The 26,098-nt window shown below is 36.1% G+C and overlaps 1 protein-coding gene across 1 annotated transcript in view; it reads left to right on the top strand.

Annotated features, from left to right (window-relative positions):
* Positions 1–26,098, top strand: part of CADM2 (cell adhesion molecule 2) — a gene marked incomplete at its 5' end in the record, with an annotated part of 281,026 nt that overhangs the window by 171,157 nt on the left and 83,771 nt on the right. Inside the window, one exon of the mRNA XM_054712332.1 lies at positions 1,163–1,341. Within this exon, the coding sequence (XP_054568307.1) occupies positions 1,163–1,341 (179 nt within the window). The remainder of the gene's footprint in view (positions 1–1,162; positions 1,342–26,098) is intronic.

Here is a 26,098-nt window from a genome sequence, read left to right as displayed (position 1 = left end):
CCTAAGTATTTTTATTCTTTTTAATTCAGTTGTAAATGGGGTTGTTTTCTTGATTTATTTTTCTGATAGTTTGTTGTTACTATATAGAAATGTATTCATTTTTGTATATATATTCTGTAGTCTGCAACTTTACTGAATTCACTTAGTTCTAACAGTTTATATTTGGGGGAAGTGTGGGGGTAAAGTCTTTAGGGTTTTCTCTATGTACCATGCCATCTACAAATAGTGGATTTCACTTTTTCCTTTCTGATTTGGGTGCTCTTTATTCTTCCTGCTTAATTTCTCTGGATAAGACATCAAATACAATGTTGAATAAAAGTGGTCAGAGATGGGGATGGGAGTAGGGGAAATGTGTGAATGTAATCAAAAGGTACTAACTTCCAGCTATAAAATAAAAACTCCTGGGGATCTAATGTACAACGGGATTACTATAGTTAAAAATACTTTATTGTATATCTGGAAATTGCTAACAGTAATTTTAAAAGTTCTCATCACACAAAAATTATAACTATGTGAGGCTATGGATGTTAACTAATCTTATTGTGGTAATCATTTTGCAATATATGCATATGTCAAATCATTATGTTGTATACCTTAAGTTAATACAGCATTATATGTTAATTGTATAGTAATAAAACTAGGGATACAAATGAGAGAACTATCAATAATAACATTTAGAGGAATGAGAAAAGCAGGAGAGACAAAGGGGAAAATCTTTAAGTGGTCTCAGGCAACAACTGTGTCACAGTGGTGGCCCTAGTGCAAAAGTATCATCCCAGGTACCTCTGGGGAAAAAGCTGTTCCAATAGGTCAAGGACAGTTCTCCAAGCATTAGCAAGTATGAGTCATTAGCAGCAGATCAGGGCCACAGGAACTGCTATATATCAGGAACTCCTATGATGACTCAACAAATTACTTTCTTAGTGCATGTCTAAGAAAATGCATATCCTGCCTAGTTAAGCAGGATAGAATTAAAGTATATTTGTCATCCCTTCAAATCTTCTGAGTGAGTGCATAATGGTTCTTTTGGCACCTTATAGAAGTTAGCACATGCTTATGCACAAAATGGGTGTTAAACATTTATAAATTGCTTGATTTATTTAATTCACAAAATACGTAGCATTTTTTTTTTTCTAACTATGCGTGTGTTTAAATCTGATAGGCCAGAACCTGTTTTGTGGACAAAGGATGGTGGAGAATTACCAGATCCTGATCGAATGGTTGTGAGTGGTAGAGAGCTAAATATTCTTTTCCTGAACAAAACGGATAATGGCACATATCGATGTGAAGCCACCAACACCATTGGCCAAAGCAGTGCAGAGTATGTTCTCATTGTACATGGTAAGTACCTTTTGGACATCATCATATGTGAAAGAATTAATCCCTTGAAGAACTTTTTGAAGTTATCGAAGTCTTTAGAATAATACACAAAATTAAATAGGTTTTTCTTTTTCTTTCAGAAGGTCTCATAAATGTAAATACCTCCAAGATTTACTTTTAAAGTGTTCCAAGTCAAACTAATAAAATTAAATCAAAAGATACACTAAAAATAAAAATTAATTTTGTGATAAGTTTTCCTTATTACAAATATATTGTGTAATTTTGTGTGGTGACTATTAAATTATATTAATGATTTTGTTTCAATTATACAAATAAATGCTTTTAGTTATAAATCAAAATCATAAAGATTATATTTCCCGTAAGCTAATTTTGGTTGTATTGTCATTTAAATGTACTTATAATCACTGTAACTGGTTTCAAAAAGAATGATAGAATGTTATTGAGATGGAGCAGAAATAGAGGTATGCAATATTAATGACAACTGTCTTAATTTCTTATGAACAATATTTAAAACACCCACAGACATTTTTTCCACTCCACTAATCTCAGAATTTGAGTATATATAACAAAATTCAGAAATAAATATTAACACACAAGATTGAAAAAGTACCTGCTTTTTCCAACCTCCAAAACCACATTATGTTGTTTATGACATAACACTAACATATTGTTGGATGGAGATAACTTTTGTGAGATTGGAAGATATTGCAATAAACAAAGTAAGTCGGGTTTCTTTGTTGAAGAATTTCTTAGAGCTTTTTAATATGCAGGGTACATTGTGAATCTCTGAGAAAGAGAGAAGCTATGGGGAGTGGAACATTTTCCTCATATATCTCACCAAGAAAACTTTACTAAGACTAGTACTGTGTTCTACACATTATTACAGTATTCCAAATGAGTATTGCATAAATCATGATGCTGTTATAAATCCAGTGGATCTTCGACATAATGAAGAGTGTAGATTTATTTGATATATTTTCTCATGGACTAAATTATAGAACACTGTAAGAAGCATGAGTTAGTTAAAAAAATAATTTTGGAGTAAAATCTAATTCACTGAAAATATATTTAAATTTAGGGAAATGATAATTATATTATACTTTTGCCCAGGTATTTATTTTACTGTAATGTAGGTAAAAATTGGATAAAGGTTAATATAGTAAGCTAATATTCTACGTCCAAATTGCTTTAGTGTATACAATCTCTTAATTCTAAATACTACTTTGTAATCAAAGGCAAATTGAGGTTCTGAGTGAATAGACTATCCTAGACTGTCCTCATACAAACATCTTGAAGGTAGAGCTGAGAGATTAATTTCTAGCATATTATGAGTTGTGCATATTCCATCTTTTGAGAAAGATCAGCCTAATCAAATGAGACTGATATATTGGAATTAAATGTGGTGAATCCTTGTAGACACTCCCGCCACCTTACTTCCAGAGAGAATGGAATCATTGGGTGTATCCAGAAGATAAATTAGATCCTTTGAGCATAATTCAGGAGTAGCTTTCCATTCATGTGGACCTGGCTGTGTAGATCATGCACTCATGTAAATGAAGTCTAGTCAGATTCACCCTTAACTTTTTAAGTGCTTCTCTCACCTGAGAGTCTCTTGGGGCCTGGGGCATTGTTGCACAGCATGTCACATTATGTCGAAAGCAATATGAAATTAAAAATATAGAATTAGAAGGGAGTGACAGAAAATCATATACTTCAATAAAAAGAATGTTGTTTGTTTTTTTAAAGTACTTCAAGTGGGGAAAATTCCTATGTGTTCCCAGTGTTTGTGAGCCAGCCAACAGCATGATTTCCTAAGTAGCCAAGCTGCCTTTAGGAAGTTGGCAGTTGACACATTTCTAATAAATGCTTTTCTGAGCACTTTGTAAGAAGTAATTTTTGGCTTTGCTTTTTGAACTACAATTTGTCGAAAGCACCCCATAGATTAATGCTATTCATGCTACTATATAAATGCTGTGAAGTTCAACAGTAGTTTACCCAGGATTATCGACACAAGTAATGAGAGGCTCGATGAAACAGTGAGACCATATTACACTGTGTTTAAAAGGGCTCCAATTGGGTTCATTACAAAATAAAGGTGTTTTTTTTTCACCCCTTTTGCACACTGAGTATAATGTTTCATTAGTCACTGGTGGTATAAATACAAAAAGCTACTCTCTCCTGTTAATGGTTTGGCTGTTTCAAAACTCTACTAAATGGTGAAATTTGAGTGGCATTTCGATCTATAATGAATGCTGTCTGCATTTCGGAATGGAGTGATAAATGATCATTTGTGAGAACTTCACCCATTTATCTTTTACACCATGGTTGGTTTTACATTGGCTGTGATAATTTAGTATAGCTCTAGCACAGAAGGGCCTTTCAGGAGCTGAGACCTTGCCTTTGTACCACACTCGCCTAGGTTCTATTGATTCCTAACTTGATGGAGGTCTGAGCGCTTTCCTGTGAAATCATCTGCTATGTAGATGTCGTCCTAATAGCTAGATTTTATTCTTTGGGTGTCAATGGAAGTTCATTATTTAAATGTTAGCACATTTAATTGTTAGCAGCACTGACATTTTGTATTGTGGACACTGGAGGGTTTTATTATTTCACTTCCTAATTACACCTTTGCAAATTTCAGCATTAGAACTTTAGATGGTAATTTGAAACTGCCAGTATGAAATTCTGGGCCTCACAAATTTAACATGCAAATACTTGTAGGATAAAACATTATACTTATGAAACATTTGCATTATGGAGATTCCTTTAGGAAAGAAAGTAGCATTTTTATTAACAAGCTCAGCAATGAAAAAAATTAATGTTAAATCGGTAGTCATAGTTGTAATATTAATTTCTGTGAGCACAGTAAGCTTCTGTGTTTGCCTATATAAAGATATTAAAGTTATTTTTGTGTTATTAGTAGGATCCTGCTATTTATTTATAATGACTGATTACTTTCATATGTATTAATTGTCTTGAATTATGTTGTTGCATTGCTGGTTTACCATTTGTAGAACTCAGATCAAGAGAAAAATTCATTCATTCACTAACTAGATAGTTAGCATTTATCCACTGAGTATAAAAACACTATACAAATAAGGTCAATAGTAATCAAGAAGTGTAGAGTTTAACACTGAAAATAAGTTAAGCATTCAAGTAATTATGATACAAAATAGAAGAGCTATAGGAGAATGGCCATACAATGATGTAGATTTTCAAAGTCTGCAAGAATGTGGTCCAAGTATCTGGAATTCTTAAAAATAGTAACACAGCACTCATGGATTATTCATAAACTAATGTTATGTATCATAAATAGAAGTACCCAACACAGTGTCAGGTACATAGATATGCACAAATTAGACTATTATTATTATTACATTAAAATATTATATTCTTGGAATTCCTTGTTTACTCAGGTTTCCATAGATCTCTTTCCACATCTTGGCATTTTTTATCCTTTCATACTACCGTCACTTTTGCCACACATGGTGCACATGCACATACTGCACAAACACAAATATACTATGGAAAATCAAAGATTCTGGACACCATATTTTTAAAGCCTCCCAACCACATAGTTCAGTAAAGGAAACAGAATTATTTACATAATAATTCCCTTGAGAGTCATGGCCCTTACTATAGTCAATTCATGCATTCCTTGTCTATAAGCCCTCAACTGGTCAGAATTTGAAATGTGATTGTTAACATGGTGCCAACCCATGTGTAGTGTGTCATAATAAATTGTTATTAATGTGAATTTTTTGTTTTCAGTTTTTCCCATTTTAAGGTTAGTTAACCGGTTTTGTGTCCAGAACTCTATGTAGAAACCTTTGAACACTTTGACTGAGTTTAACCAATAAGTTCAATAACCCATTTCATCAAAATAAAAATCTTTTGCTAATTTTTTTTGGATTAAAGATATTTTAAGACTGACACATCTGTCCTTTATTTTATTTTTTATTGAAGTATAACTGATAGAATGCTGTATTAGTTTCAGGTAAAAATCATGACAACTTAATATTTGTATATATATTGAAAAAAGCTCACAAAAATATTACTAGTAACCTTATTATATCAAGGGCAATATCATTTCAGTACACTGATATGAAACTTACTCATGAGTTACATATAATCACTGCCCATACCCTTCCCTGAATAGTACTCAAAGCATAAACTAAGTTATCTGTATTGAAGAACAAGAATGATCTAAATCCTTGCTAACTGAGAATAAAAAACTTAACAGTATAGTAAAATTAGTAATATAGTATATTGAGTAGGACAAAAGTTATAATCATCCTTGTTTCTCTGATGCAACATCAAATTGAAAAGATTTAGATAAAATATTTCTTCCCCAAGCAAAGACTATCTGGATCTGGATCTTCTAGCATAGAGAACCTAGCAGATGCCTATTTATCATGTAAGAGATGGCTGCAGAGAATTACAAATGACTGTAGGCTAATCTTATTTTCTGGTTGGAAGCAATTCAAGTGCTTCTATTCATTTGTCATCAATAGATTAAAACAATATTATTTTGAAACATATATCACCTGGGAGATTTTGAGAAACTATCTAAGGAAAGTGTGGAACACAAATTACTATATTCCCTTAAATCCTAAACTTATTGCTTCTCAACTTTCCCTAGAGCAATTTGTAACCACTCTTCAAAATGCAAGCGGTAGATGGACAAAAAGGCTGAACGTCTTTAATATCACCTCCAGTCTCAAAGCCCTCCCGGGGTTCAGGGATAAATCCAGTTATTCAAGTAGAAAAAAATGAGCAACATATTTCTTCTTGTACCAGTAGCTACACTACTATGGAAAGCCCAGATTATAGAAGAGAAACAGGGAGTCCAATTAGAGCATTTGTGGAGAATCCACTCCATAGAGGACCCTACTCAGGGCTGTCCCAGAGGTCATAACAGAGCTGAGATGCACTATTCCAGAAAGTTTTTTATGATGTTCCCCATCTCTCTTCAAATTTACTTTTCCTATTACCGTAACAACCCTCATATAAGATTTAAAATTATTTTGCCACTGTTTTACTAGTAACTTATTCCATTACTTTATTATTTCCTACTTCTATGAATACACTTTTATAACAATTCAGTACTTCATTATCTAAATGTTTTCTGTTCTTATTTTGTTTCTTTTTGGTATTTTTCAACTTCACATTTTTCTGTTTTTATTTAATAATTCTTTATTGTTGAAAGTATTACATATGTTCCCCTTTTCCCCCCATTGACCCCTGACCCGCTGCCACCCCCACCCCAAGCCTTCTGTACCCTATTGTCTGTGTCCATGGGTTATGCATATGTACATACAAGGTCTTTGGTTGATTACCTCCCACCCACTTACCTTCCGCTGCCTTCCCTCCAAGATTCTGAACTCTGTTCCATGCTTCCATGTTTCTGAATCCACCCTATTCATCAGCTTATTTTGTTACTTAGATTCCACATGAGTGAGATCATGTGATACTTATCTTTCTCTGACTGATTTATTTCATGTAGCATGATAATATTTTGAATGAAATTAGCCACCATCTTTCATAAAGATTTTTACTTTATTTATATATATTTTGCTATTCTAGCAATTTTATTTTTATGAACGTCTATAATAATAATCTATAAAAATAAAATAATAATATGCTAATTAGACCAGACAGCCGAACAACCTTCCAGACGTCATTCTGGATGTCCTTCCCAACGAAGCCACAGAGGCGGGGCCAAGCCAGAGGAAGTTAGGGGCGATCAGTCAGGCAGGCAGAGGTGGTTAGGGGCAATCAGGCAAGCAGGCAGAGGAGACAGGGGTGATCAGGCAGGCAGGCCAGTGGTTAGGAGCCAGAGGTCCCAGATTGCAAGAGGGATGTCCTGGATTGCAAGAGAATGCAGGCTGGGCTGAGGGACCACCCCCCCTCCATGCATGAAGTTCGTGCACTGGGCCTCTAGTATATAAATAATTAAAATTCTCCATACATAGTATTATCATAGTAGAAAGTGAAACACAGTAAAAAGCTTCTTTATATTTTTGTAATGCCAATAAGTTTACTGACAGTTGCTGACTTGATATCTCTAAAATATCACTGATGTTATGATTGCTTTGGTTATTTTTCATGTGACAATTGAATACTGATGAAAGATGCAATATTGCTTTTTTGTTTGTTTGTTTGTTTCCCGGATATTTTACCTCAAACTAACACACGTACCGAATAAGGTTTATTGTTAGAGTAGGAAGCATTACAAAAGGAATGTTTCAGATTTTTAATTTGAAAAGTAGCAAATACTATTACTTCTAGAAATATGTATGTGCTTTAGTCTAGTGAAAGGTATCAAGCCATTAAATATCCCTTTCTAGTTTTAAAGAATTGATACAAATGCTACTTTCATTTCACTCTGCTTTTATTTTTAATAACAAATGTCAAAAATACTCAGAATGTTGCACACTGAGATATTACAGACTCTGTCATCAAGCCAAGCTTCCAAGTTTTGTTGCTCATTTACACATTTATCTTTTCCAGAGACTAAACGTAAATGCAAGGTCACTTTCAATCCTGTATTCGATTCCCCATTTCTGTTGATATATTTACCACAGGAGAAAGCCAAAATGAGTAATGAAGGGTAGCCTTTCTTTCAGCTTAACAAACATTTCTAATCCACCTAGTATCTTTTTTTAAAAAACTTAACTAGTATAGAAAAAAAATAAATTGAATTGCTTTAGTGTTATTAGTACCTGATCCTAAATCTAGAAAAATAACTAATACATGTGTAGGTGAATGCAGTAATGATTATGAAACAGATTAGGAATATCATAAAGTAATATCCTAAATTTATTTTTAAATATATTTTAACCCTTTTCACTCCCTTGCTTTTTTCTCGATTCCTTTATTCTAATGCTAACCGTGTCGACATCCGAGTGCAAAAGGTTAAACTAGAGCTAAGAAGATATGATTATAATGCATACTTTCTTAGTCTTACAGTATTTAATTCACATACTCATATTATGACTATCGGTGATTTAAAAGCTAATGAGGACTTTCAGGACATTAAAATAAAAAATTGTACTCTGTACATTACATATATATATATATGTAATGTACAGAGTATATATATAGCCTAAGCGATCATTGCAATTGAATGAACGACTGAACAGGCTGTGTGGGGTGACCAGGCCTGCAGGGGGTAAGAGAGGGGCGACCAAACGACCAAGCAGCAGGGTGCATGGGGCAACCAGGCCGGAAGGTGGCTTAGTGAGGGGCAACCAAATGACTGAGCAGCAGGCTGTGTGGGATGACCAGGCTAGCAGGGGTTTGGTGAGGGGCGATCAAACGACTGAGCAGCAGGCTGTGTGGGGTGACCAGGCTGGCAGGGGTTTGGTGAGGGGCGATCAAACGACTGAGCAGCAGGCTGTGTGGGGTGACCAGGCTGCAGTGGGGGCAGCAAGGGGAGACCAAATGACCAAACAGCAGGCTGCGTGGGGCAACCAGCCAGGCAGGGGGGGCAGTTGGGGGTGACAAGGCTGGTCCAGGGGGGCAGTAAGGGTCAACCAGGCTGGTGGGGGGCCAGTGGGGGCTATCAGGCAGGCAGGCAGGTGAGCAGTTAGGAGCCAGTGGTCCCAGATTGTGGACATCTCCTGAGGGTCCCAGATTGGAGAGGGTGCAGGCTGGGCTGAGGGGTCCCCTCCCCCATGCACGAATTTCATGCACCGGGCCTCTAGTAGAAAATATGTAGCTAGACTAAAAAGTTGGCAGTTGCATGCCCTTGATTATTACAGTTACGGGGCGACGAAACCAGGCATCCTCAAACTACGGCCCAAGGCCACATGCGGGTGTTTTTGCCATTTTGTTTGTTTACTTCAAAATAAGATATGTGCAGTGTGTATAGGAATTTGTTCATAGTTTTTTTTTTGTTTGTGTTTTTTTTAAACTATAGTCCGACCCTCCAACGGTCTGAGGGACAGTGAACTGGCCCCCTGTTTAAAAAGTATGAGGACCCCTGGATGAAACATTTAGAAACATTGAAAGGTAACACCAATCTATTTGCTTAGTGGTACTGGTGGGAAAGGGGGTACAGATCACGATGGAAGTAAGACAGTGAATCTTTGCAGTCAGATGCGAAAGGGGGAGCAGGAAAGGGAAACCCGAATTATGGACAGATGTATGGCGTAGGGAACATTAAAAGGAATTCAGCCACCATCTGTTCCCCCCCATGGAAAGGAGACTTACCAGTTGGTAAATTAACTCTGTGTACTCATAATGAGCATTTCTCCCCCTTTGGAGAAGCTTTCTTTAGAGGCATAAATGGAAGTATAACCGTGCAGGAAGAAAAGGACAGAAAGGACATCCATATGGAACAATAAACAGCCACTAATGGAAGAGCCCAATGATTACTGCTCTCATCTCCAGTTGAGAGTTTCCAGACACTACACTAGTTGGACGAGTCTGAAAACAGTGCCTTCTTTAACAGCTGAACGGCTGAGATAAAGCACATCATTCCTGGACATGAATAAACAGGGATAGCTGTGACGCCAGTGGGTAGGGGCACCTCTGACTGCAGGAACGTGCTGTTGCTCTGCAGAGAAAAGTGGAATGGGATCAAATAGCGGAGCCAGGGGCACTGTTTTCATTAGAAAACGTTTTAAAAGGTATATGTGTACAAGCATACTCAGCAGAGATTAGGCTTCATTCCACGTCTTTGTTTTAAGATGAGCGTGAAGTGGCTAGATTAAGCTTTCACCTTTCAGAGTGAGAATTCTGTTCACTGGTAGCACTCTGTGGAAAATGGTTATGTGACAGTAAGATGGCCACTGGCACAAATATCCAGGAGAAAAGCTCACATTTCTATCTGAAGGCAGGAAAGAATCTACTACTTAACAACTTCAACATTTTAAATAGCTTTTCTTTCACTATTTAATGTGCAAATAAGGGTATATTGTAACTCTATAAAAATGTATGGAGCGCTTCTATGGACATATACTGTATATGCATCCATTCATTAGAGAATTCGAGCAATGTGCAATGGGCCATGGGGGAAATTTTGGGTATTTGTCTTCAGAAACAAAGGCATACCTAACTAGAAGATACAAACTTTACGGAAACATTGCTTTGTAGCTTTTTACAATGTAGCTTTCACAAATACTGTAATAACATATATCATGGATTATTCCATAAACTAAGATTTATCCTTGATTCCTCTCTACTCTCCTCTCCAACTCATCAGCACAGTCTTTTGACACTTTTTCCAAACCATGCCCCAATTATGTCCACTGTCCTCTTCAGTCTAGACTATTGAAACGTTATTTTGTGGGCTCCCTGCTTCCACGCTTCTCTCTCTCCCCAATCTATTTCCCACAAAAGTACAGTATATACACATTTCAAATGCATACCCCTTTTTCTTTCTCCCATTAAAATTTCTCCAAAAGCATTTCATCAGACTTAATATAAAATCCAAGTTCTTCTTACCCTAGTGTACCAAATCCAGCATAACATGATACCAACCTACATCTGTGACATTTCATCACTCTCCATGCAATCACTTCTGTTTCCCTGGTCCTCTTTCAACTCCTCTAAGACATCAACCTCATTCTTTTTATAGGAATCCTGCATTTGTCTAAATTGTTTGTCTAGGAAGTATAAGCAATTCTGTCATGAATGCTGATATTTGCAAGAATCACTTCTCATTGTACAGGTCTCATATTAAACAATGATTTTCAGAGAGTCCTTTTATGTTTATTGCAATCTACATAACCCCAGTCATGTATCACTTTATTTTAATTTTCTGAAGAGAATGAATAATTATTTACTACTTAAGTTGTTTTTTTTAGAAAATATATTTTATTTTATTTTTTTAATTTCTTTATTGATTATGGTATTACATATGTGTCCTTATTCCCCCACTACCCCCCAAACCTCCATTCATGCCTTTACCCCCTGTTGTCTGTTTGTACATTTGATTAAATATATCTATACCTGTGTATATGTGCAGAAATACATATATTTATATGTGTATATGTACACATGTGTACATATATAATATATTCATGCATTCATGTGCATATATTATATGTGCACACATAAATTCGTGTGGATTAATATATTCTATGTTCACCAGTAGATTATGATTTCATGAAAGCAGCGATCTTATACATCTTGTTTATCTCTGTATCTCTAGCTCTTAGGACCATGCCTGCTAAATAGTAGGCAAACCAATCAGTATTTTTTTAATAATTAAATTTCTTTATCTCTCGGTCTCTCTCTTTTCAACAGAAGAAAAAAAGTATATATGTATGCATGCTTACATGCATATATGCATATGCACATACCCATATCCACATGCATACACATATATACACATATCCTATCTAATAAAGAGGGAATATGCTAATTGACTGCCCCACCCTAAAATATGGCAGCACCCACAGCTAATAAGGACCCCCTCTCCAGTGCATGAATTTTCATGCACCAGGCCTCTAGTATACTTATAACTTCTGAGTAAAATTGGGATAATTGATATTCATTCATTGATCACCAAAATCAAGACCTTTAACTTTCATCTTATATTAGGAAAAATAGTGAGATGTATTTTACTTGGCAATACATATGTAAATTGTGCTTTATAGAGTTAAGCAGTGTACAATACGAATACTGTGCATAGAAAAATTAAAATATCTCATGGAAACCTTTGATTTCATATATCTGTTCATTTTTTTTTTTGCAAAATTCTATGATTATTGCTAACTGAAAGTTAAGTTTTTGGAACTTTATCTCATCTCTTATAAAGATAACTCTCATCTCTTGTATATAGCCAAATATAAAACATCTCTGAGACACAGCCTGAAAATCCACATCACAATGCTGTACTATCTAATGCTTCACTATTTCAGGAAATCTTTCTTGAGTATCTATTATATTCAAAATGTTAGATCAGTCACTGTGGATTCTATAATTAATAAATAAACACTCTCAATTATGCCTGGACTTCAAAGTAAAGAAGTCCTGTTTCACCTTGATGCAACATCAGAGGTGTTTTTAAGGTCCCCTCATTAATTGTAATATTTCAGGAGAATATGAAATTCCACAATCAGAAATACATTGTTTTGGTAAAATGTTCTTATCAAGAGCATAATTTATATGTAAATTATTTGAGGAAAGTTATTAATTTGTATCACTAAATCTTATGCAGGAGTCAATTTTTTAAAATAATGATTTATAAGGTTAAAAAAAAAACTTGCTTTGCATGAGAACTCTGAACATTAAGATACAGAAAAGATAACAAAAGTGGAGCTCAACAAGTGTTTCTTCACAATTCTGTTTAATATTATCTTCTATGGTTCAACAAAGTGGATGTACTTATTAGCATGCAGGCACAAAAAATAACATTGTTGTGCTTTGTGAAGTTATAGCATAGCAAGTTTATAATAATAATCTTTGAAACACTCCCACATTCTCTTTTAAATTTTATTTTAATAAACTTTTATATTATAATATTAAATATTATATCTGGGTGTATTTTACTACCTTTATAAGTTGTCACATAAGAAATATGTAAGAGAGAGAAACCAAGATGGCGGCATAGGTGAACACCTAAACTGCAGCCTTATACAACAATTTCAAAAATACAACTAAAAGACAAAATGGACATCATCCAGAACCACAGGAAAGCTGACTGACTAAAACGCCTACAACTAGAAGGAAAGGGAAAACCACAAGGAAAATCAGAGGAGCTGTAAAAGCCTGAGGCACAAGAGACACGGGCGGAGACAAGGGCGCACGCACATGCGGGGAGGACAGAGCCGGAGAGGACGGGGCGGCTGAGTGCCTGGCCAACATTCTCTAGCGGGAAGGAGATAAAAGCTCCAGATTGTGCTGATCCCCAGCTCCGACTACACTGAACCCCAGTTCCGGGTGAGACCCTGGGGACCCAGGCTCATACTGGGGGAATCTGGGCTGTAAGGTGGAAACTCAGGGGAGCGGTGAAAGGCAGAGCTTCGGAGGCGTGCATGTGAATGCGCACAGAGGATGAACTATTGACTGTGCCGTTGAATTGCCCTAGCAGGAAGGAGACAAAAGCTCCGGACTGCGCTGAGCCCCAGTTCCAACTGCACTGAACCCCAGTTCTGGGCGAGAATCTGGGCATCCAGATTTATTGGGGCAGAGAGTAGACTGTTCGTCAGTGGACGAAACTCCAGGGCGCCTTTCTCTCAGAGGTGCTTACAGGGAGTACCGAGGGACACTGAGGGAAACTGAGACCCAGGAACCTCATAGGGTGGGGCTGACGGGAAGCCAAGGCTGTAGGCTCCACCCTGAAGCTCCGCCCCATCCATGCTGAGCACAGAGACTTCTACAAGTTTGCAAGTCTAGTCTAATAAGGCTGTCTCCCGGCGTAAACACAGCTGATCCTCACAGCCAATTGCCTGAAGGTCAAATCCTCCCAGTGTACCAACAGCAATCAAGGCTTAACAACACCAAGACTTTGCACTCAGCCCACAAAGGGTTGTACCAAGAGCAACCACCTAGGGCGATTGGGGAAGCTGAGCTACCGGCCCCTATAGGTCACTGACCACACAAAGCCACTCCATCAACACAGGGAGGCAGCCAAAATGCGGAGACACCAAAGTATGTCATGAACAGGAGAGATGGAGGAAAGTAAACTACTGGACAACACAGTGTTCAGAACCACATTTATAAGTTTACTCAAGAATCTTCTAAAAATCAGTGAGAATCTTGAAGAGACCTTCAAGGACCTTAATGAGAATACCAAAAAAAAAAAAAAAAAAATGGAAAAGGATCAGTCAGAAATTATGCATACACTGTCTGAAATAAAGAATATACAGAAACTCAACTGTAAATCACTGTACCCCAAGAGTCAAACCAAAGATCTGGAACATGAGGAAGCAAAAAACACCCAACCAGAGAGGCGGAAAGAAAGAAGAATCCAAAAGTGTGAGGATAGCGTAAGGAGCCTCTGGGACGGCTTTAAGCATACCAACATCCGAATTTTTGGGGTGCCAGAAGAAGAGAGAAAGCAAGATAGTGAAAATCTATTTGAAGAAATAATGACAGAAAACTTCCCCCAGCTGGTGAAAGAAATAGACTTACAAGTTCAGGAAGCACACAGAACCCCAAACAAGAGGAATCCAAAGAGGACCACACCAAGACACATCATAATTAAAATGTCAAGGGCAAAAGACAAAGAGAATCTTAAAAGCAGCAAGAGAAAAACAGTTAGTTACCTACAAGGGAGTACCCATACGACAGTCAGCTGATTTCTCTACAGAAACTATGCAGGCCAGACGGGAGTGGCAAGAAATATTCAAAGTGATGAATAGCAAGAACCTACAACCAAGATTACTCTATCCAGCAAAGCTATCATTCAGAATTGAAGGTTAGATAAAGAGCTTCACAGATAAGAAAAAGCTAAAGGAGTTCATCACCACCAAACCAGGATTACATGAAATGCTGAAGGGTATTCTTTAAGAAGAGGAAGAAGAAAAAAAAAGGTAAAGGTAAAAATTATGAACAACAAAAAGACATCAAATACATAGCTACCAACGAGTGAATCTAAAAATCAAGTGAATAAAAAATCTGAAGAACGGAATGGACTGGTGAATATAATAGAATCAGGGACATAGAAAGGGAGGCGATGGACAATTCTCAGGGGGAAAGGGGTCTGAGGGGTGCGGGAAGAGATTGGACAAAAATCTTACACCTATGGATGAAGACAGTGGCGGGGGGTAAGGGTATGGGGTGGGGTGGGGAATCAGGTGGAGGGGAGCTATGGGGGGGGGAGGAGAACACCTGTAATAATCTGAACAATAAAGATTTATTATAAAAAAAAAAGAAATATGTAAGAGATCAACCAAAGGACTTGTATGTATATAAGCATCACCAATGGACACAGACAATGAAGGGTAGGGGCAAGCTGGGAGATTACAATGTGGGGGGGAGGGGGAGTTATGTAATACTTTCAACAATAAAGAATTTAAAATAATAAAATAATAATAATAATAATAATAAAGAAATACGTATGTGAAAATTAGAATTCACTAAAATTAGTGCTGTGTAATAACTTCCAGTTTAATTACAATATTTTTTAACCTATATGTTTTCGGTAGCATAGTACAGTAGCATCATATGAGCTTCAGTCATTGCATTTTTTAAATGTGAACCTACACCTTTAGGGGTTCTTTGTTTCTCCTAAAGTCATACACAAAAATATCTGCACTTACAAGTTTCTTGAGTTAAGGTGTTTTTCATTTAGAGTATCAATCTTGTCCGAAGTACTTATATAAACGTCCAGGTCTAAACTCTTCACTTTGGGTATAGGTTAAATTATATGAAAAATGTCTCTCTGCTATATTATCACATAACTTAGATGAAAACTTCAAGTATCTGGATTTCTCAATCCGTGTTTTTTTAGTACATTACACTTCCTCTTGTATATATTCACATTTAATGTACTTTCCTTTTAATGGCTGATAGTCCTATTCTTCCCCAGGAAATTGGCATCCTTATAGAACTGAACATATTTTATCAAATTATCTGATTTACTTTTTGGAAAAGTACTTTTAGAAGAGTGCTCACGATATTGAAGTAGCTGGAGCTAAATAATATAGAATGACCCATTTCAAAGACATATTTTTTTTTCTCCTACTTTACATTTGACTTTGCCTTTGTCAGTTTGGAATGTAAAGGAGTATTTTAAAAGAAAATAATGCGTACACTTTTTTTCAAATAACAGACTGATTTTATTCATAAACTCTTCTTGTAATTACATAGGACTCTTGGTTACCACCTACAGTTTAAAATTGCAGTACTTTTCATTTTTCAAGAATAGCTTTTTTTTATTATTGTATAAGGATTCCATTTAGTTTGTGAAGCCAGTGGAAACTATCAGAGGGATGAATTATTCAAATGTAATTTTTAAAAGGGTTCCGTTCTATGAAGAAGATGAGGTTACCTGGTGATGCTCGAGGAGGATGCAAGTCGAGGCCTTGTCAACCTGGTGGTTGTCATTTAAGTAAGAGCCTTGGTGCTGTTTGTCATACTTATGCTGTAAACCATGTAGCTGAACATAAAAAAAACAAATACAGTAAACTTTTTCTGTTACAATTGCTTCCAGTGGCAATTCAATTACCAGTAAAAAGGTTGATGACGCCATATTATTTTTAAGGCTAGTAAATGGGAATAGCTTCTATCAAAACGATATTTCTTACCTTAATACTTCTAACATGCATTGAATTCTGATGCCCCTATATCTCCAAAATCCTTGGTTTGAATCCACTCCTGATTACCCGGGGACCACCGTGGGGAGTTATTGACATAAAGCAGAAAGGAAGCAGACATATGAAGTCCAGACTAAATGGCTCTTTTTTTTTCTATTGAACACTAGTCCTTGGAGAAAAACAAGCTTCTAAGACACTTTAGACTTAATTTTGCTTCAAAAATCCATTCTGAATGGGCCAGAATGCCATTTTTAAAAAGAGAATCTGCCACAAAACAAAACACGTTGACAAGTTAGAAATTATTGTACACTGCATTTGTAGAGAACAGAACATACCTTTAACCTGAAAAGCTTGTTATTAGAAAAAAGATGCTGTACCACTCTCCAATTTATTGTATACAGAGCATGTTGGAACTGATTTCACTTTGACAAGGTTATAAAAGATCTGTTGTGCTCTAATAAGCCCAGATAACAAAATGTGGTTGCATATTTTTGAATTCCTTCATTAGGATGTGAAAAAAAGGGCACTTTTGTATTGTTTTTAAATGTGCTGATTTGGAGCTCTAACACTTAAAATCATGGAAAAACTGAATTTAGAATATAAGGTTCTTAGTATGCTGTATATTAACTTTTTAGTAGTTATTTAGACTTAAAAACTCTTGGCAGGAATTCCTAAATATTACCTCATATATGGTAAAAGGAAGAAGAAGAAACAGTAATTGATCATTAAACATGGTTAGGCTCAATTACTGATTCATATTATTAAATGACATCATTGTCACTACCACCAGAAAGAGCATTATTTATAAAGTCCCAGTAAAATTCAAAACATTGAGCAAGTTACCCTAGAAAGCACAGAAGTCTCTGATCTCTGATATCTTATCATCTTGTTGGTTCATGAATACAGGTAATTCATGAATGTTATAGCCTTCCAGTTTTCAACCACTGATTTTATGAAGACCTGGTTGTATATTCTTTGTATGGTGAACTTTTTTATTAACTAGAGGCCCAATGCATGAAATTCGCGCAAGAGTAAGCCTTCTCAGCCATGGCTGCCTGGATCCCTCCCAGGAAGTCCTCGGGCGGCTGCCTAGATCCTGTGGCTGCAGCGCTGGCTTCCTCCTGGAAGGACGTCAAGAAGGATATCTGGTCTAATTAAGCATATCAAGTTTTTATTATTATGGATAAGAGTAAGAATAATAGAGGGTATTAATTGATTATGTAAATTAGAGAAATGTAAAAATGTTACCATATAATCCCACATGTATTTTGTAATATTTTTCAGCTGAGGCAGAAGACAGATATGTGCAGCTAGTAAGAGGCACATAGCTCTGGGTATGGTTGCCCATAGATAGTAAGATATCATGAATGTAAACATCATTGTCATGGGGGATCAAGGGAGTAGTAACAATGTGAGGAAAGTAGTAGATAAAATCAAAAGCATGATGCATATTGAGAGAGAAGGGAAATCAGTTTGAATTTAGTTGGCCAAGGATGACTTCACAGAGCAGGTGGGAATCAGGCTGAAAGTTGAGAGTAGTGTTTTTTATTAGATACATAAAGAAAGGGAGGCTAGTTTAAGATAGGAATTGGGTGATACTGAGGTGTTGGGTAAAAATAATTTGTCCCAAAGCAAAGTGATATTTTAATTATTTTTATTAAATTTATTGGGATGACACTGGTTAACAAAATTATACAGGTTTCAGGTATACAATTCTAAACACATCATCTGTATACTGTGTTGTGTGTGCACCACCTCAAGTCAAGTCTCCACCCATCACCATTCATATCCCAATACCCTTCTCTACCCCCCAATCACCTACCCCTGACAATCACCACACTGTTGTCCATTTCCATGAAATCTTTCTCTTTTTTTTTCTTTTTTGCTCAATCCCTTCACCCACCACCCACCCATAGTCCCACACCCACCCCAGCAGTTGACAGCTGCCCTTCTATCTATGAATCTATCTGTATTTTGATTGTTTGTTCATTATATTGCAAATATTAGTGAAATAGTATGACTGGCTTATTTCACTTAGCACAGTGCTCTTCAGATCCATCCATGTGATTGTAAAAGGTAAAATGTCCTTATATTTTATGTCTGAGTAGTATTCCTTTGTGTAAATGTTCCACAGCTGTTTTAGCCATTCATCTATTGATGGACATTCGGGCAAAATGATATTTTTTTAAAATAAAGACATATTGATTTATAAAGACAGAAATTACAGTTTACTAGAAAGAGATGTACATAAATACCATGGTGATATACTATGTAATAACTATGTGTGAGGTTGTGTGCAAAGTGCTTAAAAAAAACAACAACAGTGAATGAAGATATTAACTCTTTGCAGAATTGAGGGTGCTTTATAAATGAGATCATATTTTAGCTATACTGGAAGGACAGAGAAGAAAGAGAAAACTAATGCCATAAAATAGAATATGGCTCTGAGAGCATGGCAGCAATGAGAATAAATGGAGTTAGTCTAGAATTTGGGGAAAGCACTTGAGTCAAGGCCGGATGTCTTCCTGTGTACTAGGCTCTGGCTTCTTTGTTCATGTTAATCTAGCACTATGAGAAATAAAGAAAGCCAGTAATACATGCTCTGAGGAACTCTCGCCCTGTCGTTTCAGAAAACTTTAACATTTTGAAATGTTAGTGGTTGCAGCTTTAGGGTTCAAATCAGAATCATGGGTGTTGAGCAGGAAAGAGGATGAACTGGTATATTTATCATAAAGTTTAGCCATGGTCCCCGGACACAGATTTTAGTTTCCTGATTTAACAACTTTGTTGTGTGAGCTGAAATTGTGCTTCTTCAAGTGATTAGTTTCTTATAGAATGAACTCATATTATTTATAGTACATTTATTTATAACTCAATATTCACTTGCATGAAAATTTTAGCTTACATAGACTTTGTATGCACTAGTATGCAATTGTGCTACTGACTAGATTTGGGGTTCTGTCTGATATTATTGAATTACTCTTGAGTTTTCCTTTTATATGAGAACAGTACTTTATATATGTTACAAATAAAATGAAAAGTATGATTTATTATAATTTGTACTCATGTATTGGTAAAACTATAATCAAATATTTTTATGACTTGAAACCTTTACTTTTTTCAGTTGATAAAATGCTGACATTTTTCCTTTAAAGAAATATCCATAGTAATTTATATATAATATATAATATATATATAATTTATATATAATATATAATATATATATAATACCCAAATTACTATGGATTTATACATACCATATTTTTCCAATAATGAAATATGGACTACTGTGAATTTATTTTAACATTCTTTTTAAACCATAAAGTAATTTTAGCAAGTTTTATCCATTTTAGCATAAAGTTAAAAATTAGTCCCCTAACATTTAATTTACTATCAAATGAATTAAAACACATAATCACAATTTCAGATAAATTGATGTTATACAATTCTATATATTATGATACAAAGTTTTAACAACTTAAAAGAATTCTACTATAGCATTCAAACAATTTCTTATAAATTAGAATGTGTTTTTAATTCTGACTTTTAAGAACTTTATGTACCTTTCTTTTGTTTGGATGTAAATGACTTATAAATAATTTGTCCATATTTACTAATGTCTTCAGTTAATTTCTCTTGCAAACTGTAAATGCTGAACTTCTTTGGAACCACTTTATTTTTTATTTTAGGCAAATGTAATAGTATTTTATTAACTTAACACATACTCCAAGGAAAGCAACAATAAAAATTTGAGCTCATGTTTTGTATTATACAGAAAATGAGAAGTTAATTTATTGACTTATTAAATAGATACCATTTATAAATTTTAATATTTATAAATTATGTTACATACCATTAACTTCTCTATTTTATTTATATGTGTCTTAGTGTCTATGTTCAAACATTCTTTAATCATAGGATGTTAACATGTAAAGAATATATTAATAACTTCTAAAATTGACAAGTCATAGTGAGCAAATTACTTACAATTTTAATATGGCTACAGATTATCTTGCTTTTTAAACAGAATTAGTAAATTAATGTTTAACTAGGATTTGGTTATTTTTATTAGTGTGTATATGTATAATTTTTATGCATATAAATTTTATAATCTCATTGGGAAAAATAAATTTGGTATGTATTAGAATAAAAAATGACATATATTTTATAACCTATATATATTTTATTGAGAATTATTTCTATTAACAGTGTAATGTTGTTTTTTTAAAAAGATACAGGATTCCAGATACATAAAAAATTATGCAGGTGACTAGTACTAGTGTATCCAATTTCATATTTAAAAAATACATAGCTCCAATTTTATAATCAGTGTATAAATAAAAGGCCAAAGTGAATACATGAAATCAGGAATTTTTAAACAATTGTTAATAATGCCACTGACTTCTAGGAATGAAAACTAGATAGATGGGCATTTAAACTTAGGAAGAATGCACAGTCTTTTACTAATATTTGCTTTGAGAAGAGTTAAAATCAGACAGCTAAAATAAATGATCTCCATATGGAAGCGTTGTAGAAGAATCTGCATTATACAAAGTAAATAAAATATTCTCTTAGTAATATAATATACTAGTGGCCTGGTACAAAAAATTCGTGCATGGGTGGCGGGGTGTCTCTTAGCCCAGCCTGCACCCTCTTCAATCTAGGACCCCTTCAAGGATGTCCTGCTGCCGGTTTACAGGGATCCAACCTAAACTGGCAGTCGGACATCCTTCTCACAATCCGGGACTGCTGGATCCTAACCACTCACCTGCCTGCCTGCCTGCCTGCCTGCCTGCCTGCCTGGTTGCCCCTAACCACTCTGCCTGCCAGCCTGGTCACCCCCCAACTGCCCCCTGCCACCAGTCTGCTGGTCGCCAAATCCCCCCCCACACACCAGCCTGATCACCCCCAACTGCCCCTGGTGCCAGTGTGCTCGCCCCCAACTGCACCCCCTGCCGGCCTGCTCACCTCCAACTGCCCCCCTTGCTGGCCTGCTCGCCCAGACATTCCCTCCCCTCTGGACTGCTCGCCCCCAACTTACCCCCTGCTGGCCTGCTCACTCCAAACTCCACCCCCCCTCCCCCCTGCTGTCCTGATCACCTCCTACTGATCCCACTGATGTCCTGCTTGCCCCCAACTGGCCCCCCTGCTGGTCAGCTTACCCCCAATGGTTCCATCCCTCACCAGCCTGATCAATCACAACTGCCATCCCATCCTGGCCTGATCACCCACAACTGCCCTCCCCTCTTGGCCTCTAAGCGCCTCTACCTCGGCCCCGCCACCATGGCTTTGTCCAGAAGAACATCCAGAAGGTCGCCTGGAAGGTCTCCCAATCTAATTAGCATTTTATTAGTATAGATAGAGGCCTGGTGCACAGGTGGGGGCCAGCTGGTTTGCCCTGAAGGATGTCCCAGATCAGGGTAGGGGTTCCCTTGGGGTGTGGGACGGCCTGGGCAAGGGGCCTGTGGTAGTTTGCAGGCCATCCATGACCCCATGGGGTGAGGGTCACCCCTGCGGGAACGTTGCCAGCCTGTGTGAGGAGCTGATGGATGTTTTCAGGCTGGCCATGCCCCCCAGTGATCCAGGCTCCCAGACCCTCCTTTTTTTCTTTTCTTTTTTTTTTTTCTCAGCACCTCCTTGAGCGGAGGCAAGGGCCAGCTGGAAGCAGGTATCTGGGATTTATTTATCTTCTATAATTGAAACTTTGTAGCCTTGAACGGAGGCCAGGACCAGCCAGGGTGGGTGGGAAGCTTGGCTTCCTCCATCACCGGGGACAACCCAAGCCTCCTGCTGGCTCCAGCTCTGTGTCTGCCACCATCTTTGTTGTGTTAATTTGCATACTTGCTCCTTATTGGCTAGTGGGTATGGCTGCTGGGTATAGTGGTATGGTAAATTTGCATGTTTCTCTTTTATTAGTGTAGATGCCACATATAACATGTATGCACACATATAACAAACACCTATGTAGAGACAAAGAAATTCTATCTCAAATTTTTTTTATCCATTAATGGGGAAAATAATAAACAACTAATAAATGTGTTATGATCATTCACCACTGATCACAATGGGATCTGCTTAGTGAGCCCTCCTGGCCTTTCACCCTTAAGAGGAATATAGTGCATAAGAAGAATGGAGGACATGAATCTCAGATCAGGTTCACACTGTTTTCAAAGTAGCAGGATGTGTGAGCAAAGGTATATTTTGTTAGCAAGAAAATTTGTTGAAGGAATAAGTTGTAGGTGTTGTCTTGAAATTTTACCCATCAGAAAATAATGGTGGCCAGTCTATATTGAAGACAGAAGGATTGTTTTTAACAGAAGTAATAAAGTATTTCAGTTCTATATTAATTATTATACCTTGTCAAAAATATGGACTTTTCTAGATCCCATAAAATCTGTTATATATTTGTAATGCTATGAACAAATTCACTTGGTAAATATTTATTGACCTTCTAAATTGTGTTAGGTTCTCAACAATAAGTATGCAGAGTTCTTCTCTTCAGAAATTGTCAAGTGGGGAGTCTGACACCAATAAACTCAGAGCATTTAGAAAGTTTTCATAGAAGAGAAGTATCATATAATATTCTTATTATTTCTGAGGATTTCAACTAATTCCAATTAATCCTATGTTGCTGAGTTTTAGTTGATGCTGATTAATTTGGTGTTGAATATTTAGTTTATTTAAATTTTGCTATTTATGACAAGGTTGAAATATTTGGTGAACATCCATGAGCAGTAAAAAAAAAAAAATCAGAATGAAGAAACCCTAAACATTTTTGAAAAAATGAAAGTGTCTAAGGTGTTTTAGAACACATAGGATGAAATGAAGTTAATGGTGATTCAAAACATGTAACAGTTACTGTGAAACATTTCTTATACAGGTTATTGTCTTGATCCAGTTTTCATATTGGCCAAGGTGCTTTGCACCAAATTACTTTCAGCCTATTTATTTCTATGTGCATATGAATTCAAGAGGGGAGTATGAGACATGATGATGAACAGATAAGCAGGAGCCAGACTATGAGTCAAGAATAATTTTTAGTGTTATCTCATTTATCTGGACACTTTAAAACCACAACCTGTTTTTAAGTTCTTTGAAAATTAGCTTCGAAAAATGAATATAATCCATGCATTTTCACAATTTTAGAAAATAAGAATGTTTTGTGATCTATACAAGAATGCTTATAATACTTGGTAATATAGACTCTATCCAAAACAAATCAAGATGTATTATTACCTATTTTAGTTGAGATGGAATAAGGACAAAAACACCAAATAACATGCTTTTTTTTTTTTTTTTGGCTGAACTAAAAACAAAATAAAACAACCCCAAACCTGTTATTTGAATTCCAATTCTTTGTTAAAGTAATTTTGAAAGGCTGCTTTTCATATGCAGTGATATCATTTTAACTCATTGTCTGATAGCAAGAAACCTAATATTTTATAATTTATAATAAGGTTATTTACATGAAGTTTCAAAGAACTAATATTATTGCATACTAGAGGCCCAATGCACAAAATTCGTGCAAGAGTAGGGCTTCCTTTTCCCATCTGCCAGCACAGGCTTCCCTCTGGCTGCCAGCACCTGGGACCCGGGCTTCCCTTGCAGAGAGAGGCCCCGCCCACCTGCTGCAGCCTGCTGGTCAGTGGCCTGGGCCTCCCTCTGTGGGTCAATCATGGGATGATGGCCGGGCCCCCAACCAATCAGATTGCACCCGCCTTGGCTGGCCTGGAGCCAGTGGGTGTCATAGCATGGTCCCAGATTGTCGTCCGATGGTCCTTCTGCTGTTCGGCCATTTGGTCAATTTATATATTATGCTTTTATTATATAGAATTCTTATATTTGATAGCCATGGGAAATATTTCCCTTTGCATTAATTAAATACATATATTTTGAGATCCTAAAGAACAAGTAAATAAAAAATATATATTTTTTTATCTTGGATAATATATGAAGATTAAATTCATGTTCTTTTTATTAATTTACAAAACATACTTCATTTACCTTTAGGCTTCCTAAACTCTTTATGAAAGCTTACCATGAAAAAAAAAAAAAAAAAAGATATTGCCCTGGCCAGGTAGCTCAGTTGGTTGGAACATCCTTCCTTACACCAAAAGGTTGTAGGTTCAATCCCTGGTCTGGTGGTCTGGTGGGTGCAGGAGGCAACCAATTGATGTATCTCACGTCAGTTTCTCTCTCTCTCTCATCAATAAAAGACATGCCCTCCCGTAAGAAAAATAAAAATCTTTGCTAAAAAATAAAATAAGAAGGTACTGTAAAAATTAGTAAACAAGAAGTGACCATGCTCATATACATAATATTTATGATGAAAGTCAGTTCTACTTTATGACCATGATAATCACACTCCAGGAAATACTCATTTTCCCTGGTGATTAATGTAGCAACACTGAGTTTTCAGAAGGTTATTTCCTTAAATTTGGCCAGGAAGATAAGAGAGTGATCTCATGTGGTTTGCTGTGTCTCCAGTGTAGATAATTCATCAGGTTAAAGTCTGAGTATCCAGTAGGGCTATTTATCAGAAGTAAAGAACTAGAAAAATTTTGGTGTGACTTAAAGACTTTAATTGAAAGACTGACAGGAAGCTTTTTAGTAGCAAAATAATCTGTCAAACACTCTGAATATATCAGGGCTGTGTGGAAAACATGTAAAATCAAACCCTGGCACAGTAATTACAGGTAATTTGTGAACTGCTTCTAATTTCCTTACTGTGTAAATGATATGTCTATCCACTTGAGATGAGATTTGACTCTCTGAGGATCTTATTGAGGTGCTCACAGTTTGACACTGTCTATATTGTTTTCCTATACTCTATGCTGCTCTTCAAATTTTCAGCTCATTTTGAGTGACAGAAAGTATGATTTTGGTGTTAAACTGAGGTATTTATTCTGTGTAGCATGTTCTCTATATTTTGATCTACTGTTCACTTTGGCAACTTTTACTAATTATGGATTAAGGTTTGAATGTTATTTTCAAGTATATGTTCAATAACTTCTCCTAGATATGACAAATAAAATAAATCATAAACCTTTCAGAATATTGGGTTCCATGCTAGTTGATTCAATACTTGTTAAAGACTCCTAGGTACTGCAAAATTGTTAGAAGGCGTTACCAGCTAATCAGGGTAAGAATTGCAAGACTCCAAATGTGCATTAACATCATTTGTGAGAAATGGAAAAGTAAAGTAATATTAATAACAATTGGCTTATTTTTGTTTCTAAAGATCACTCTCATCCTATTTATTTCCTATCATTAAGTTTTCTTAGATGAAAAAATCAAAAAGCCTTTAACATGCATATACTCACCCATCCATTTCATTTCTTTAACCTTATATGGTGATGTTATTTGTGTTTAGTTCCGTCATGTTGTTTCTTCGTTTACTTCTTCGACAAAGCATGTCATTTTTTGTTTTACCTACCTGTATTTTGCTATTGCATGTCCAACTTTTTAAATGACTCAGTGAACAAATGAATTCTTGTCACTTTAAATTTCACTCTAAATATTTTGAACGATCTGTTTATTCT

Source organism: Eptesicus fuscus, chromosome 3 (genome assembly GCF_027574615.1).
Source record: "Eptesicus fuscus isolate TK198812 chromosome 3, DD_ASM_mEF_20220401, whole genome shotgun sequence".
Lineage (NCBI taxonomy): Eukaryota > Metazoa > Chordata > Mammalia > Chiroptera > Vespertilionidae > Eptesicus > Eptesicus fuscus.
Note: the sequence above shows the minus strand (reverse complement) of the source record. Positions and strands in the feature narration are given on the sequence as shown.